General features: G+C 38.8%; 1 protein-coding gene across 1 annotated transcript in view; it reads left to right on the top strand.

The window, feature by feature from the left end:
- The window catches only part of ABCA12 (ATP binding cassette subfamily A member 12), a 243,169-nt gene that overhangs the window by 87,338 nt on the left and 139,059 nt on the right, over window positions 1–16,772 (top strand). Inside the window, exons 8-12 of the mRNA XM_077272263.1 lie at window positions 212–315; window positions 1,184–1,281; window positions 1,728–1,842; window positions 3,006–3,123; window positions 13,679–16,615. Of these exons, the coding sequence (XP_077128378.1) occupies window positions 212–315; window positions 1,184–1,281; window positions 1,728–1,842; window positions 3,006–3,123; window positions 13,679–16,615 (3,372 nt within the window). The remainder of the gene's footprint in view (window positions 1–211; window positions 316–1,183; window positions 1,282–1,727; window positions 1,843–3,005; window positions 3,124–13,678; window positions 16,616–16,772) is intronic.

Below are 16,772 nucleotides of genomic sequence, written 5' to 3'. Positions count from 1 at the left end.
ACGCGAGAAATGCAGCCTCGGCGTCTTGAACATATTGTTCGAGCACGACGAAGACATTCGGTTAGCGCAGAACAAGCTCCGATAACACCTCATCTGAGCACATTCGCTCATCACTAATTATTAGATGTAAAAGCTCCAGAGAGCCAGCAATTTTAGCATTATTTCTACTAATATTTAGCCATTTATCTTTTAATGTTTCCATTTCTTATAGTTTAATATATGAAGGAGAATTTCATCTACCGTTCCCAGAAATCAGTTCAGAACTGGCAGATTTACAGTCCTGTGTAAAGTACATAGTGAAAACCATAAATGGAGGTAAGAATTGAATTGTTCATACTGTAATACATGTATTAATGTGCACCTTGTTGAAATGATGCACTGCTAACAAGGAATAAGTCTCTTAGTAATAACTTTTAGAAGGCAGGTCCAAAATATGAAACATTGAATTCAAATTGACCTTCCTTCCGGTGGTGTCCGTCCTCGTAGTAGAAATATACTATGCCCCCATTCAGATCAATGCAAAATTTGAAAATTGATCAAAGTGTTCAATATTACAGATAATAAAGATCTGAACCAGAGACTAGCTCTTCTGTAGGAGACGTGAGATATCCAGATATATTAGTACTCTTGGTGTCACTTGTGGTTACATGTCTTCAATGGTTTTTGAAATTTAAGACGTCCATAATGGTCTGCTTATTAAAGGGAATCTGTCAGCAGTTTTTTGCTTTGTAATCTGAGGATAGCATGAGGTAGGGGATGAGACACTGATTTTAGGGATGTGTCACTTATTTGGCTGTGTACTGTTGATCCCATGCAATGAATGTTTTATCATCCGGAGATTATCAATGCCCAGCCTAGCTCCCTTGTGCCAAATTGGCTGACCACGCCTCCTTCTCTGATAAGCAGCTCACTGTCAATAGACAATGTACACAGGAAGCTGCGGTTGGGCCGTGGCAGCTTTCTGAGCTCTGCTACAAGCTACAACTAAAACCTCTGACTCTGCGCCCAGTAAACTAAGTGATACATCGCTGGATTCAGGGTCGATTTTCCTACATCTTGCTGCTCTCAGATAAGGTAGCAAAACCTCAATGACAGATTCCCTTTGATATAGTTTTGGTGTTATTATGATATTTCTTTTAGAATAGATGTCATTTTTAATGTGTGATTTCTATGTGTAATGCAGTGCAGAACCAGTCATCTACAAATAATCCACTCGGAATCTTGGAGATTGTTTTAGACCAAAGCATGAATGACATGAAATCCTGTATTTCCATGTTTAAGGTAATAAATAATCCTACAATAGTTATCCTGGTCCTCTATAATACTAACAGAATAGTAGGAAAATATTATCTCAGTTGTGGAACGTTCCTGGTCCTGCTAGCTACCATGTGCCATTTATATCACTGGTGTCTTCTTGTGACATAAGGGTCCCTAGGCACCTCTCAGTAACTTCTGCACCCTGTACAGCTAAGACTTTCCACATAAAGATAGAAGAATTTGATGAGGAAAAAGAGGGTAAAATGGTAAATGAGGAAGGCCAATCAGCCATATATTGTGTCATATAAATTTGCTATGAGATGGGGTTTCTACGTAGCTCTAGCCATGCGTACAGGGTTGACTTCTTACCCTTGGTTGTAATTCGTGATCAGTGACAATACTACGTCAAACCTCTCATCACATAGTTATTATAATGATGTATTTATACATGGTGTTACTTCCACCCGCAGAGAGTGCCCTGTGGATTGAGTGGGTCTAGTCAGTGCTGGCTGGAGATGGAACAAACATTGGAAAAAATCTACTGGTTGATGTCATCTCTGACGAACAAAACCTCCAGTAATGTCTGTAAGTCAAGCTTAAAGTTATTAGTCAACAATGCTGTATATAGCGTATGGTTGGAATTCCAGCTTCACTTGCATTCAAGGTATTTCCAGTGATTATATCTCAGAACATACAAATTCCAAGCACAGAGCACTCTATTTCACATGTTATTCTGTCCTTCAAGGCAGAACCTGAGCTATTTCAATACTTCATGTATTCCTCTAGATCAGTGGTCCCCAACATTTCTCACCTTGAGAGCCACATTCAGCTCAGAGAGGGTCGCGAGCCACATTAAGAGCCGCCTCTGAATAGTAACATCCAGCTCCCACCATCTCCACATTAGTGACAGCCAGATACCACATTACCAGTATCATGAAAGACAAATCTTCATCGCAGGATACCACCGCAGCAGTGTACTTCCAGGAGTTCCCACCTTACCCTCATTCGGTATTCTCCCACCACACTATCACATGCAGTCTCCACCACCTCCTCTATCTGGAATTACCATCCTATCAGCAGAGGACCATACTTAATTAAGTTCTCCAAACCCAAGACAAGAATATGTGTATGCAGATTTGCTCTTCTGTGAGGGCTACTCACAAAGGTCACTATTTGGACACCTGCTCTTCATAGCTGTTTGTTAGACCCGGTGCTAATGCATAAAGCTAGCAGAAAGCCACAAGGCACACATCATAGACCTACGAGCCACGTGTCGATCCCGACCCAAAGGTTGGGGATCCCTACTCTAGATCATAGATCGTATACAAAGAATTGACAATAGTATTCATACTTTAAAATGTTGAGATGCCATTTGACACAGTTTTTGTTCTTGGTGGTATCCATTTTCTGCAGGAAAAAAAAGCTGCAAAAAACCCTGCAGACTGAGGATTCCCAAATTTTTGGTTCTCAAAGATATTACCCACCACTAGAGACTACGTCCCTCTGGATCAAGTCTACATTTGATCAATTCTATCAAGCAGGGAGAGATAGTACTATCTAATGATATCTAGATATGAGTAATGAGGACATCCATTGTATTTCCTGTAGGCTAAAGCTGATTAGAGACCTGTAATGGACCCAGACCTGTTGTGCTCTACATGTTTTTACCCTTAATCTTTATAGGGATTTTTTTTTACCTGTCCTATAATTTAGTTAATACTAACATATTTTATTTGGTCTACCTTCAGGTGAATTTAATGGTGTGAACTTCACTTGTAATGGTACAATCAACCTCGATATATTTCTTCAGTCTGTGTTGGATGTGGTGAAGGAGATTAGTAACAATTCATCAGATGCTATAATAAGGTGAGCACTTTAATATATCTGGTCCAATGTTACTGGTATAAAGACATTATGCATTATACAGACTTTTAAATGTAACACGCTTTTGGGATTCTTTGAAAGTTTGGAAAAATTTTATTTCATTTTTGCGCTTTCATTTTTTGTCCTCTCCTTCCTTCTGCCAAGATACAGAACTTTTTTATTTTTATATTTTGCAAAGCAACATGATGCCTTGTTTTTACAGGATGAATTGTAGTTATGAATGATACCATCCATTTTATCATGAGATATACTAGAAAATGAGGGACAAAAATGTAAAATGTGGCTAAACTGCAAAGACAAACACCCCTCAATTCCACAATTGTTTTTTGGGTATTGTTTTTTAGAAGTTCAAAATGGCAGAATTGCATTTTCTTGTCAACTCACCACCTCAAAAATAGCATAAAAGGTGATTAAAAAAAATATAAATGAATGCATGTCAAAATGGTACCATTATAAACTCCAGCTCCATTTTGCAAAGCAAATTCTACAATTTGACAAATCATAGCACAGTTTAAGCAGCTAAAAAAATCATAAGTCCTAGAATGTAGAGAAACAAATCAGGATTATTTTTTACATTATCAAAACGCTAAAATATAAAGAAAAAATCTAAATTCTGGTTTGAGAAAGAAGGGTCCAGGAATGTGGCGGTCCCATCACGAGAGAGGGAATTGGAAATAAGAGTAGCAAAGTGGTTTTGCTACAAAAAAAGATGAATATTAAAAACAATTAAAACACAATGCGTCTCGGCTGAATAACAGCCTTCTTCAGGTGTCTAGGTTATGTCTATGGTAGTACCTGAAGACGGCTGTTATTCAGCTGAAACGTGTTCTGTTTTTAATGTACCATTCTAATGTACCATTACCGTATATTAGTATTAGCACATTATACAAGTAGTCTGCAAATGCTTGTCGGTTGTATGTATATCTCCGGGGTAATGACAGCTATTGTTGGGACATGTCCTGAATGCTGTAATTATATTATTTTAGTATTAGGACACCCCATAGTACAAGGTGATGCAAAAGAATTTTGTCACAGGGCAGGTGAAAGAAGCTTTATTTTCTGAGTGATATTTTCCTGTTAATCTTGAAGAATGAGAATAGACAGGTTTTTCCAGACTTGTATTTGTCAGACATACAGTACAGGCTATAAATATACTGAGTTACACAGGAAACTACAGCATGACAGCATGTCCCAGTGTTACTATAAGTCATACTGTCATGCATGTGATGTCCCCATGTGAAGTTCATTTTATAAATGATAAGTCCATAAGTTTAAAAAAAATCACTTTCATTTATCATTATTTGCCCACATAAATACCCATACACATTGTGACAATTAACATTGGTTGACTTGTTATATCTTTGTAACAACTATTTAGTAGTGATGAGCGAGTATACTCGTTGCTCAGGTTTTCCCGAGCACGCTTGGTTGGTCTCTGAGTTTTTGTGACTGCTCGGAGATTTAGTTTTCCTTGCCGCAGCTGCATGATTTGCAGCTACTAGACAGCTTGATTACATGTGGGGAGTCCCTAGCAACTAGGCAACCCCCACATGTACTAAGGTTGGCTTGCAGCCGTAAATCATGCAGCTGCGTCAACTAAATCTCCGAGCAGTCACAAATACTCCGAGACAACCCGAGCAATGAGTATACTCGCTCATCATTACCATTTAGTCTTTAATTAATTACTTATTGGGTTTGTCTGAAATAAGAACAAAAGGACAGTTGGGTTTTTTCAAGAAACATCCCCACTTTATCTATGGAAAAACTGGTACTGCAGGATAAACCCACCACACACATTAGATGACTGTCGGATAAACAACGTTTATTCCAATCATTCAGCCGGTTCTCCTATACTCAGGAGCGCTTGTTCGACCAAGGACTCCTGTGTCTCTACGAGAGCCACTGTCAGAAGACATCACTGCCAGTGGTTTATCTCCTGAAAAACAAAAGGATCTGCAGGCAGTCTGAAATCTGAGATGCTGGATCCTTAACTCCCCCGTCAATCAGTTGTCCAAAGCCCCCATGCACATTAGACCTTCAGCCAAACCCGTTGATATCGGCAGATTCAGTCGACAGTAAATCCTATTCACTTGACCAGAGTTCGGCTGAAACACCAGCTGCTTGTGGAGAAAAGTGGCTATACATTCTAGCCCAAGATAATCCCTTTAAGGGTATGTACACAAGTTGTCCTTAAGAAGCCAGCAAACACGCCAAGATTTTCTTAAGCAAAGCTGAGTCAGGAAAAAGTTGATGGTCTTTGTCCTATACCGGTTTGGTGGTGGCCTTGCCATTGTGTTAGAGGCATCTTCTTATTAAGTTGTAAAAAAAGAAAAGCAGTTAGATAGTTTAGTTAGGGAAGTATAGGGAATTTATAATTAAAGTATATGAGAAAATAAACTAGATTATGGCATTAAATACTCATTAAATACTCATACTCACACAGTGAAATGATAAGTCCATGATAAGTCCATAAGTTTAAAAAAAATCACTTTCATTTATCAGATGACAGATGAGCAAATCGATTCCATGCAAACCAAGTTTGTGTTTATTTTTTTTGACATTTTGCAGGACTCAGTGAATTTGAACAATTTGTAAACAATTTGCCCTCATTGCCAAACATGCCCACCACCATTTTACCCAATACAGAAGATTGTATCAACCAGAAAAAGTTCACATGATTTCAAGCAAATACGAGCGGCTTCCCCATAATAGCTTGCAACTATCACATCACATGATATAACATAGCCATTCAGGTGGAACAATCCTTGTATAAAAGCAGAGGCAGGGAATGCAGCGACCAATTAGGAGGAAATCTGGATAATGAGAATACATCACAGCTCACAGCTTAGCAATAGAGTCAGGGAGAGAAAACCAACGAATAAACATTACAGGTAGTGAAGAACAGTAACCATCCTTTTATCCATAGCCATAAAGTCACTTTAATATTACTAATAATGTATTTGCGTTAAAGAGCTTAAAATTAGTTTAGTTTGATATAGTTCTAGGAGACCTCAGAGTGTGATACACATATTTTCAAGGCAATTAAGGTACTTGCAATTTGCTGCAAATCAAATTTTTGGGAACATTTTGACGAAGCTGGCGAATTCTAATTTCAAGATTTGCTCATCTATAGTTATTGTACATAAGTAACACCAGTCTAGATATTGTCCATACAAAATCTTGAGAAACTTTGTAAACACGTGTCTAGCTGACATGGCAAAAGATTATTTTTTGCTTATCTTGTCCTTTGATCGGAAACTCCACTGAAAATTTGTACATTCTCATTAAAGTACCACCCAATCGCATATTTTTTTATTTTACTACTGGGGTGGTGCCACTAATCTAAGTTTCCTACACCTAGTTTCATACTTACCATTTCCGGTCTGTCTCCAGCAGTTTGTGACCTGCCAGGTCACTCTAGTGTTTGCTGTGTGATCTGGATGTTAGAACTCAATGTAAGTCTATGAGAGTCAGAACAGGGCCAGAACAAGGCTCCAATAGACTTACTCTGAGAGCTTATGACCGCTACCTCTGACTCCCCATCAATCAGAAGTAGTGTTCATAAGATAGCTGTGCGGACCCGGAGCAGCACTGGGAACAACTGAAGATGGCGGCTCGTAGGTATACGACTAAGGTCATGGAACTTAGATTAGTGGCATCACTCTAGTGCTGAAATTTAAAAAAAAAAGCTGGAGTGGTGCATTAAGGTGAGTATGTACTACCTGTAAAAATACTAATCACATTATGTTCAGTTGGGGCATTCTGACAGTAAGGGCATTAGTACACTCTTAATGATATATGAATATGAATCCATTCTTCATATAAAGCAAATGTATGTTAGGTCATGGCATTCCAAGGGGGACATAATAAAGATCAATAATGACTCTGGGTGCTGCCATTCAGAGTCCATCCCCAAGCCCTTAGCTGAACATAGACACTAGACGAAAGTCTTCACCGATTAGGAGAGGTTGGAACAGCTATTTATTAAGTATGGAATCTCTTGAAGCTTCCCCGAGAAAATAAAATTTAGGCATGCTGAACTTCAACATACCCAGACCTTTATGTCTGCAGGCGATAAGGTTCAGAGAAGGAAGTTCTAGTATTAGTATTAGCAAATAGTTTCCACTGCAGGCAGGCCCAAACTGGCCATCTGGCAATTCTGGCAAATGCCAAAAGGGCCTGTCTGGTCATGGGCTGCCTTGTCTGCTATGTTGTTAACGGAATCAGTGTTCTCAAGACTCCCATACTGTTAAGAGTTGTGATGGAGCACAAAGTCACTGACTCCGTCATTTACCCCAGCAGGCCACGGGTATCATTAGCAATATTGGTCATGTAGAAAATCTTCCTTTCCGCCATCCAGGGTAATATTAGTAATATGTCCCATCTGGTACTTGGGGACGGGGACAGCATGGGCCTGTGTTATTTCAAATGCCAGGACTGAATTTCAGCCCCAGTCCGTACCTGACTGCAGGTAATACAGTGAACCCATCTTCAAACTAGTTGTAAAAGTTGAAGGCTTCCTTCGGCCATGCTTCTGCCTTCACACCACGTATTTCATGTCGCTGCATTGACTGACCTCTTTTTTCATGATAAATCTGGATAGAATGTACGTATGACCTTCATGTCTAATGCTATTTCATCATTTTTCACCAGCTGACAGCTTCTATTTCTGTGACAATGTATAGGGTATTTACTTTTAACATTTGCCTAGAGCCATTTCAACAACCTGATTAAGAATGTATGCCGTGCCGGTGAACCCAAAGGTTTAGTAAATAGAAGATTACTTCTGTAACATTTACATTCATTAGTGGCTCTCGGGTATAACTTATAAATCTAAAATGATACAGAGTGAAGGTCTTTTAAACCATCATGACTGAGAATTTTTTTTTGGCTTTTGTTTTTTACTCCTCTAGTTCCAAGAGTTGTAATTTTTTTTTTATCAGCCACATAGTCATATGAGGGCTTGTTTATTGCAGGACAAGCTGCAGTTTTGAATTAAACCATTCGCTTTATCATAAAATATATTGGAAAACAAAGAAATATGACTCAGTCCAGTGGAAATAAAACATAAATTATGTCTTTGTTATTTTGATTCATTTTTATGGTTTCCATTGACCTGGCAGCATTATTTTACAGGAGATTATGTGATACCAAACTTAAATAGTTTTCTTTTGTTTAAAGGGGTTACCTGATTTTGGGAAAATTGTCATCCTTAGCTCCAAATAGTTTAGAAAATTAAACTGTGCTTTAATCACCCTCTCTGGGTTTAGCGCTAAGTCTCAGTCGCTGTTCCTGTTGTCTGTTATTGTATTCATTTGTTGATCATACATTGACAGCGCTGCAGCCAATCAGTGAGCTCAGCGGCACATGCTGTGAATCAGTTAGACCTATTGAGCTCAGTTATTGGCTGCAGCGCTGATGTCACACTGACAGTGCTATAGGCAATAACAGACACCAGGATCAGGGGTGGAGACTCAGCACTGGATGCGAAGACGGTGAGTAAAGCACAGATTGTCTGTTTTCAACAAATTGCAACTGGGTAAGAGTGGGTTTTTTAAACTGGAAAACTCCTTTAACCCCTTAAGCCCCGAGGGTGGTTTGCACTTTAATGACCGGGCCAATTTTTACAATTCTGACCACTGTACCTTTATGAGGTTATAACTCTGGAATGCTTCAACAGATCTTAGCAATTCTGACACTGTTTTCTCGTGACATATTGTACTTCATGACAGTGGTAAAATTTATTCGATATAACTTGCGTTTATTTGTGAAAAAAATGGAAATTTGGCAAAAATTTTGAAACTTTCGCAATTTTCCAACTTTGAATTTTTATGCCCTTAAATCACAGAGATATGTCATGCAAAATACTTAATAAGTAACATTTCACACATGTCTACTTTACATCAGTACAATTTTGGAACCCAAATTTTTTTTTGTTAGGGAGTTATAAGGGTTAAAAATTGACCAGAAAATTCTCATTTTTACAACACCAGTTTTTTTTAGGGACCTCATCTCATTTGAAGTCATTTTGAGGGGTCTATATGATAGAAAATACCCAAGTGTGACACCATTCTAAAAACTGCACCCCTCAAGGTGCTCAAAACCACACTCAAGAAGTTTATTAACCCTTCAGGTGTTTCACAGGAATTTTTGGAATGTTTAAATAAAAATGAACATTTAACTTTTTTTCACACAAAATTTATTTCAGCTCCAATTTGTTTTGTTTTACCAAGGGTAACAGGAGAAAATGGACCCCAAACGTTGTTGTACAATTTGTCCTGAGTACGCTGATACCCCATATGTGGGGGTAAACCACTGTTTGGGCGCATGGCAGAGCTCGGAAGGAAAGGAGAGCCATTTTACTTTTCAATGCAAAATTGACTGGAATTGAGATGGGACGCCATGTTGCGTTTGGAGAGCCCCTGATGTGCGTAAACATTGAAACCCCCCACAAGTGACACCATTTTGGAAATTAGACCCCCTAAGGAACTTATCTAGATGTGTGGTGAGCACTTTGACCCAACAAGTGCTTCACAGAAATTTATAATGCAGAGCCGTAAAAATAAAAAATCATATTTTTTCACAAAAATGATATTTTCGCCCTCAATTTTTTATTTTCCCAAGGGTAAGAGAAGAAATTGGACCCCAAAAATTGTTGTACAATTTGTCCTGAGTACGCTGATACCCTATATGTGGGTGTAAAGCACTGTTTGGGCACATGGCAGAGCTCGGAAGGGAAGGAGCGCCATTTGACTATTCAATGCAAAATTGACTGGAATTGAGATGGGACGCCATGTTGCGTTTGGAGAGCCCCTGATGTGCGTAAACATTGAAACCCCCACAAGTGACACCATTTTGGAAAGAACACCCCTTAAGGAACTTATCTAGATGTGTGGTGAGCACTTTGACCCAACAAGTGCTTCACAGAAGTTTATAATGCAGAGCCGTAAAAATAAAAAATCATATTTTTTCACAAAAATGATCTTTTCGCCCCCAATTTTTTATTTTCCCAAGGGTAAGAGAAGAAATTAGACCCCAAAAGTTGTTGCGCAATTTGTCCTGAGTACGCTGATACCCTATATGTGGGGGTAAACGACTGTTTGGGCGCATGGCAGAGCTCGGAAGGGAAGAAGCGCCGTTTGACTTTTCAATGCAAAATTGACTGGAATTGAGATGGGACATCATGTCGCGTTTGGAGAGCAACTGATGTGCCTAAACATTGAAACCCCCCACAAGTGACACCATTTTGGAAAGTAGACCCCCTAAGGAACTTATCTAGATGTGTTTTGAGAGCTTTGAACCCCCAAGTGTTTCACTACAGTTTATAACGCAGAGCCGTGAAAATAATTTTTTTGTCCAAATTGTCCTGAGTATGCTGATACCCCATATGTGGGGGGGGAACCACTGTTTGGGCGCATGGCAGAGCTCGGAAGGGAAGGAGCGCCATTTGGAATGCAGACTTAGATGGATTGGTCTGCAGGCGTCACGTTGCATTTGCAGAGCCCCTGATGTACCCAAACAGTAGAAACCCCCCGCAAGTGACCCCATATTGGAAACTAGACCTCCCAAGGAACTTATCTAGATGTGTTGTGAGAACTTTGAACCCCCAAGTGTTTCACTACAGTTTACAATGCAGAGCCGTGAAAATAAAAAATCTTTTTTTTTCCACAAAAATGATTTTTAGCCCCCCAAATTTTTATTTTACCAAGGATAACAAGAGAACTTGGACCCCAAAATTTGTTGTCCAATTTGTCCTGAGTACGCTGATACCCCATATATTGGGGTAAACCCCTGTTTGGGCGCACAGGAGAGCTCGGAAGGGAAGGAGCACTGTTTTACTTTTTCAATGCAGAATTGGCTGGAATTGAGATCGGACGCCTTGTCGCATTTGGAGAGCCCCTGATGTGCCTGAACAGTGGAAACTCCCCAATTCTACCTGAAATCCTAATCCAAACACACCCCTAACCCTAATCCCAACGGTAACCCTAACCGCACCCCTAACCCTGACACACCCGTAACTAATCCCAACCCTAATCCCAACCGTAAATGTAATCCAAACCCTAACCCTAACTTTAGCCCCAACCCTAACCCTAACTTTAGCCCCAACCCTAACCCTAACTTTAGCCCCAACCCTAACCCTAACTTTAGCCCCAACCCTTACCCTAACTTTAGCTCCAACCCTAGCCCCAACCCTAACCCTAGCTCTAACCCTAGCCCTAACCCTAGCCTTAACCCTAACCCTAGCCCTAACCCTAATGGGAAAATGGAAATAAATAAAAAAATGTTATCTTTTTAATTTTTCGCTAACTAAGGGGGTGATGAAGGGGGGTTTGATTTACTTTTATAGCAGGTTTTTTAGCGGATTTTTATGATTGGCAGCCGTCACACACTGAAAGACGCTTTTTATTGCAAAAAATATTTTTTGCGTTACCACATTTTGAGAGCTATAATTTTTCCATATTTTGGTCCACAGATTCATGTGAGGTCTTGTTTTTTGCGGGACGAGTTGACGTTTTTATTTGTAACATTTTCGGGCACGTGACATTTTTTAATCGCTTTTTATTCCGATTTTTGTGAGGCAGAATGACCAAAAACCAGCTATTCATGAATTTCTTTTGGGGGAGGCGTTTATACCGTTCCGCGTTTGGTAAAATAGATAAAGCAGTTTTATTCTTCGGGTCAGTACGATTACAGCGATACCTCATTTATATCATTTTTTTATGTTTTGTTGCTTTTAGACGATAAAAACTATTTTATAGAAAAAATAATAATTTTTGCATCGCTTTATTCTGAGGACTATAACTTTTTTATTTTTTCTTTGATGATGCTGTTTGGTGGCTCTTTTTTTGCGGGACAAGATGACGTTTTCAGCAGTACCATGTTTATTTATATCTGTCTTTTTGATCGTGTGTTATTCCACTTTTTATTTGGTAGTATGATAATAAAGCGTTGTTTTTTGCCTCGGTTTTTTTTTTTTTTTTTTACGATGTAAACTGAAGGGGTTAACTAGTGGGACAGTTTTATAGGTCGGGTCGCTACGGACGCGGCGATACTAAATATGTGTACTTTTATTGTTTTTTTTTAATTTAGATAAAGAAATGTATTTATAGGAACAATATATTTATTTTTTTTTGCATTTTTTTTTTGAATTTTTTTTTTTTTTTACCCATGTGAAATTTTTTTAACACTATAACATTGCCCCAGGGGGGGGGCATGATGTTATAGTGTAAGTTCGCCGATCTGACACTTTGCTGTGCACTGTGTCAGATCGGCGATCTGACGTGCACAGCTCCTGGAGGCTTCCCGGCGCCTGCTCTGAGCAGGCGCAGTGAAGCCACCTCCCTGCAGGACCTGGATGCCGCGGCCATCTTGGATCCAGGCCTGCTGCAGGGAGGAGGAGGTAAGAGACCCTCGGAGCAATGCGATTACATCGCGTTGCTCCGGGGGTCTCAGGGAAGCCCACAGGGAGCCCCCTCCCTGCGCGATGCTTCCCTATACCGCCGGAACACTGCGATCATATTTGATCGCAGTGTGCCGGGGGCGGTCCGTGACCGCTCCTGGCACATAGTGCCAGATGTCAGCTGCAATACTCAGCTGACACCCGGCCGCGATCGGCCGCGCTCCCCCCCGTGAGTGCGGCCGATCGCATATGACGTACTATCCCGTCACTGGGAATTAAGTCCCAGGTCACCTTGACGGGATAGTACATCATATGGGATTAAGGGGTTAAGTGATGAAAAAAAGTTTGGAAACATGTATGTTGCAAAAATAAATCTTGTTGAGTCTCTATTGTTTGAGATCCGTAAAATGTTTACTCCACACATGGAGCTAAGTGAGTTTAGAAGGCTGAGCTGACATTTTTATAGAAATTTGTAGTACATGTAAAATCTTGATTGCTTTGTATTGGACTTTTTTTTAAAGATGTTGCAATAGCTAGAAAAAAACACAATTATGGCATACTGTTTTCTTCTCTTTAGCAAATTGAACATACTAGTTAATTCATTTTATATTTTCATAAATTGGACTTTTATTGAAGCGACAGTAACAAACATTCTCTAATAATTTTAGACCAGCATCTGCCTCAGGTTCTGTAAAGGCTGATTTATGGAAATGTGACTATAATAAGAAATTATGTACTTAGCATATGTCATCAGAATTGCTGCCTTATGTGCGGAGTTATATGATGATACAGAATGGACGACGTGGTGAATTACAGTTCCCTGTCGTTCCTTTATCTGTCCTCAGACACAAGGTGTTTGATTTTTTAAACTACTGTTATTATAAGATCTCTTTTGTCATGAAAAGAACGATTCTGACAATTGTACTACATATATGCAGTTCATAGAGTAAAGCCACTTTTTTGTTAAAAATCCAACCTAGCAGCCTTTTTGAGGATATCGAGCATTATAATTATCATACAAAAAATGCAATAATCATAGAATTTGCTAAAAAAGGGAAAGGCTTGATAAAAAAGTTAACAAAATTAAAAAATATATAATCATAAATGCATAAAATATATCCTCTTTTTTATCCTTAGGATTCTGGGTCAGATGTTGACATCTTTCCAAGACAGTGGCCTTCAGAACATTTTCATCAAGTCTATACAAAATCAAATCCTCAACCTTTCATCAGAAGAGCAGAAAATGACGCAGAACTTATTGAGTCTTCTTGTATCTGTCATCAATGAAACAATCTCTGAAATTGCACTGCAGCCACCATCTTACCACAGTCTAGTATTCAACATCATACAGAATATTGTCAGGAACATTAATCGCACTTATGCAATGGAAAACCTTGTGGAACAAAAGGATATCACCAAAGTGGTCTTCTCTCTAGTCACTGACATACTACAGATTGCCCAGAACTGGAATAATGTGTCACTGGTTATAACCTTTCCTCAGAATGGATCGAATGAAGGAGTAAAGGAACTTGAAGGTTTACTCAACAACTTGCTTTCTCAAAACTCTACAGAACTCTATTATAACTACAGTACCACCCTGCTCAATGTTTTTGCTGTTTTTTTTGCTGGAGGTGAAAAAGAACAGGTTATGCAAGCAATACATTATTTCCTGAATTTTTGTAATGGTACCATAAATGTTCCAGGCTTGGTCAACACTCTAGAAATTTTCTATGATTTGCTAAATTTGAATGAGACCGTTAACAGGAATATACTCGAACTGTATATTAAGCAGCTGTCCAGCTTTATATCCAGTAGCCAAATAAACCAAACCATCATAGACTTGAGTTTCTTATTCACCGCAAGTCAAAAATTATCATCTTTTCAAACCAGCGAAATTGGGAGTGCTGCTTTAGAGTTACTGACATTTTTTTATCCGTCCAGTCTTTACAATATTAGTAAAGGTAGTAGCAGCCTTGTCTCCACATTACTTAATGCTCTGTCCTCAAACATACCTCTTGACCAACAACATGCCATTTCCAATTTCACTGATACCATATTATTACTCATGGAGCTAATAGAGAAATGCAACAATGACTCAATGGCTTGTGACAGTGCAGTATCTGGCTTTGAAGTGTTGGCTATAAATGTGGTTAATGTCATTACCAACATTCGAAACGGAACACTTAACTTGGAGATTTCTAATGAAACACTGATGGAAATGGAAAAACTAACTGATGTACAGATGTCTCTGATAAATCATATTTTTTCATTGTTTTGGAACTTGCAAAATACCACTGACAATTTGTCTGGAGATCTACAGAATGTCTACCAAGATATCCTTTCAGTAAGTCAACTCATTCTTAACATCACTAAAGACCCAAATGCCAGCACTGTTCATTCAGATTTGGAAAAGCTCAAGAATTTTACACAATTAATTGGTAATTTTCAAAAAGTTGCGTCAGCCAATGTAACCCACAGCCTCCTCCAGATAATGAATTTGCAGAAGGACTTCCAGTGTGCAAACCAAAATTTGTTGTGCATACTAAATCTCACTTCCAAATTCTTGCATTTCTTGGAAACATTGCAAGTTCCTAAACCACTGATGGAACAAGTATTGGCGGGATCTTCAATTGCTCAATTTTGGTTGAGTGAAATAAACACAACTGCTGATGTATACCAACAAATGATTACCCTGTATGAGCTTACAAGCGTTGCATTACTAAATGAACCCACACTCCAAAAAATACTCTGGACATTAACAAATATTTCAAAGACCATTGAGGATATAAAGATGGAGAACACATCCTTCTCCATTGTAGAAGACCTTACATTAAGTATTTTTAAGGTGTTACAAGAAGGAAACTTTCTTAACGCGTCTCTAACTTCACTCAACATCAACAGCACACAGCTGAAAAATGTGCAAAGTCAAGTCGAGATCATACAGTGGTACGTCATATATATAAAAAATCAAACAGAAAATCATAATTTGCTTGGTGACCCATATGTTCTTTACAGATTAATACAGATCTCACTGATAGATATCTTGTCAAGTTTACAAAACTGGGTTGAGTTCCTGAACATGTCCAATTTGTCATTCCATGAAATAGAAAATATGATTCAGTTATTGTCCACAAATGAGACAGGGGCAATAAATCAACTAGAAAATGTGATTCACTTATCAGATATTCTGCAGGAGATCAACTCAATTCAAGGTCTTAACACTGTGGACTTTACAACAGTCTGGCAAATTATCAATAGGCTAATGTCCGGAGAGCTTAATGGGACACAGATAGATGAAATGGTGAAGATTTTGCAGGCTGCGATTACAACTCACAATACTACAGAGGGTGAAGAATTTCTTCAGCTTTATAATTTATTCCTTGAGATTCTTAATCAGATTTATTTTACCGAAAACATGAACGTCACAGAGTTTCTCCAATTCACTCTGGATTCGTTTCAAGCGATGGACTGCCATAATATTTCCAGAATATTTACTGCTGTATATAAAATAATATTGAATACCTCCAACCAGACAAGTACATGGGTGGATGAACTGTTTTTCTCAAACTTCACTTTTGATGTCTGTACATTGTTGCAATGGAATAACTCCCAGGATGATTGGCTTACTTTGCTCCAAACCTCCAGAGGGTTAGTTTCCTATGCAATCCCTCTCGTACCTGATAACATGAGCAAATATTTGAATGCTGTAGAATACATCCTTAAGGTGGCAGCCGAGTTCATCGCAGAGCCAGCCCTTACGCATAAGAACATAATGAACATCATAAGTGTTGTCCCAACCATTAGTGAACTGTTCACTAATAGCACAATGGACTGGATACAAAATGGAACTTTCCAGAAGCTTGCTTATTTCTTATTGGATCTTGCTTGGACTTCTCCTTCTTCCACAGAAATTCTGCTCCTCAAAGTATACAATTTTACCTTTACAATGGTACAGGATATACAAGACATGCTCGTGGCACAACCTGCCTCTTCGTATAAAGCCTGGGTGTCATTTGCTTTGGATGTTCTAACAATCATCATGAATGGTACACAAGATTCTTCTTCTGAAGAGACGTAAGTTTTTCTTCACATGTCTTATGAACTTCCTAATAATTGCTGTCATATATTAAGAAACAGTAGTTGAAGATAATCATATTACCATTTTAGTTTTCTAAATGAAGATTAAAGGGCTTCTTACTGAAAGTAAATATTGGCATCTGGCCATAGTCAG

Source organism: Ranitomeya variabilis, chromosome 7 (assembly GCF_051348905.1).
Source record: "Ranitomeya variabilis isolate aRanVar5 chromosome 7, aRanVar5.hap1, whole genome shotgun sequence".
Taxonomy (NCBI): domain Eukaryota; kingdom Metazoa; phylum Chordata; class Amphibia; order Anura; family Dendrobatidae; genus Ranitomeya; species Ranitomeya variabilis.
This window is presented reverse-complemented; position numbering and strand designations above follow the sequence as displayed.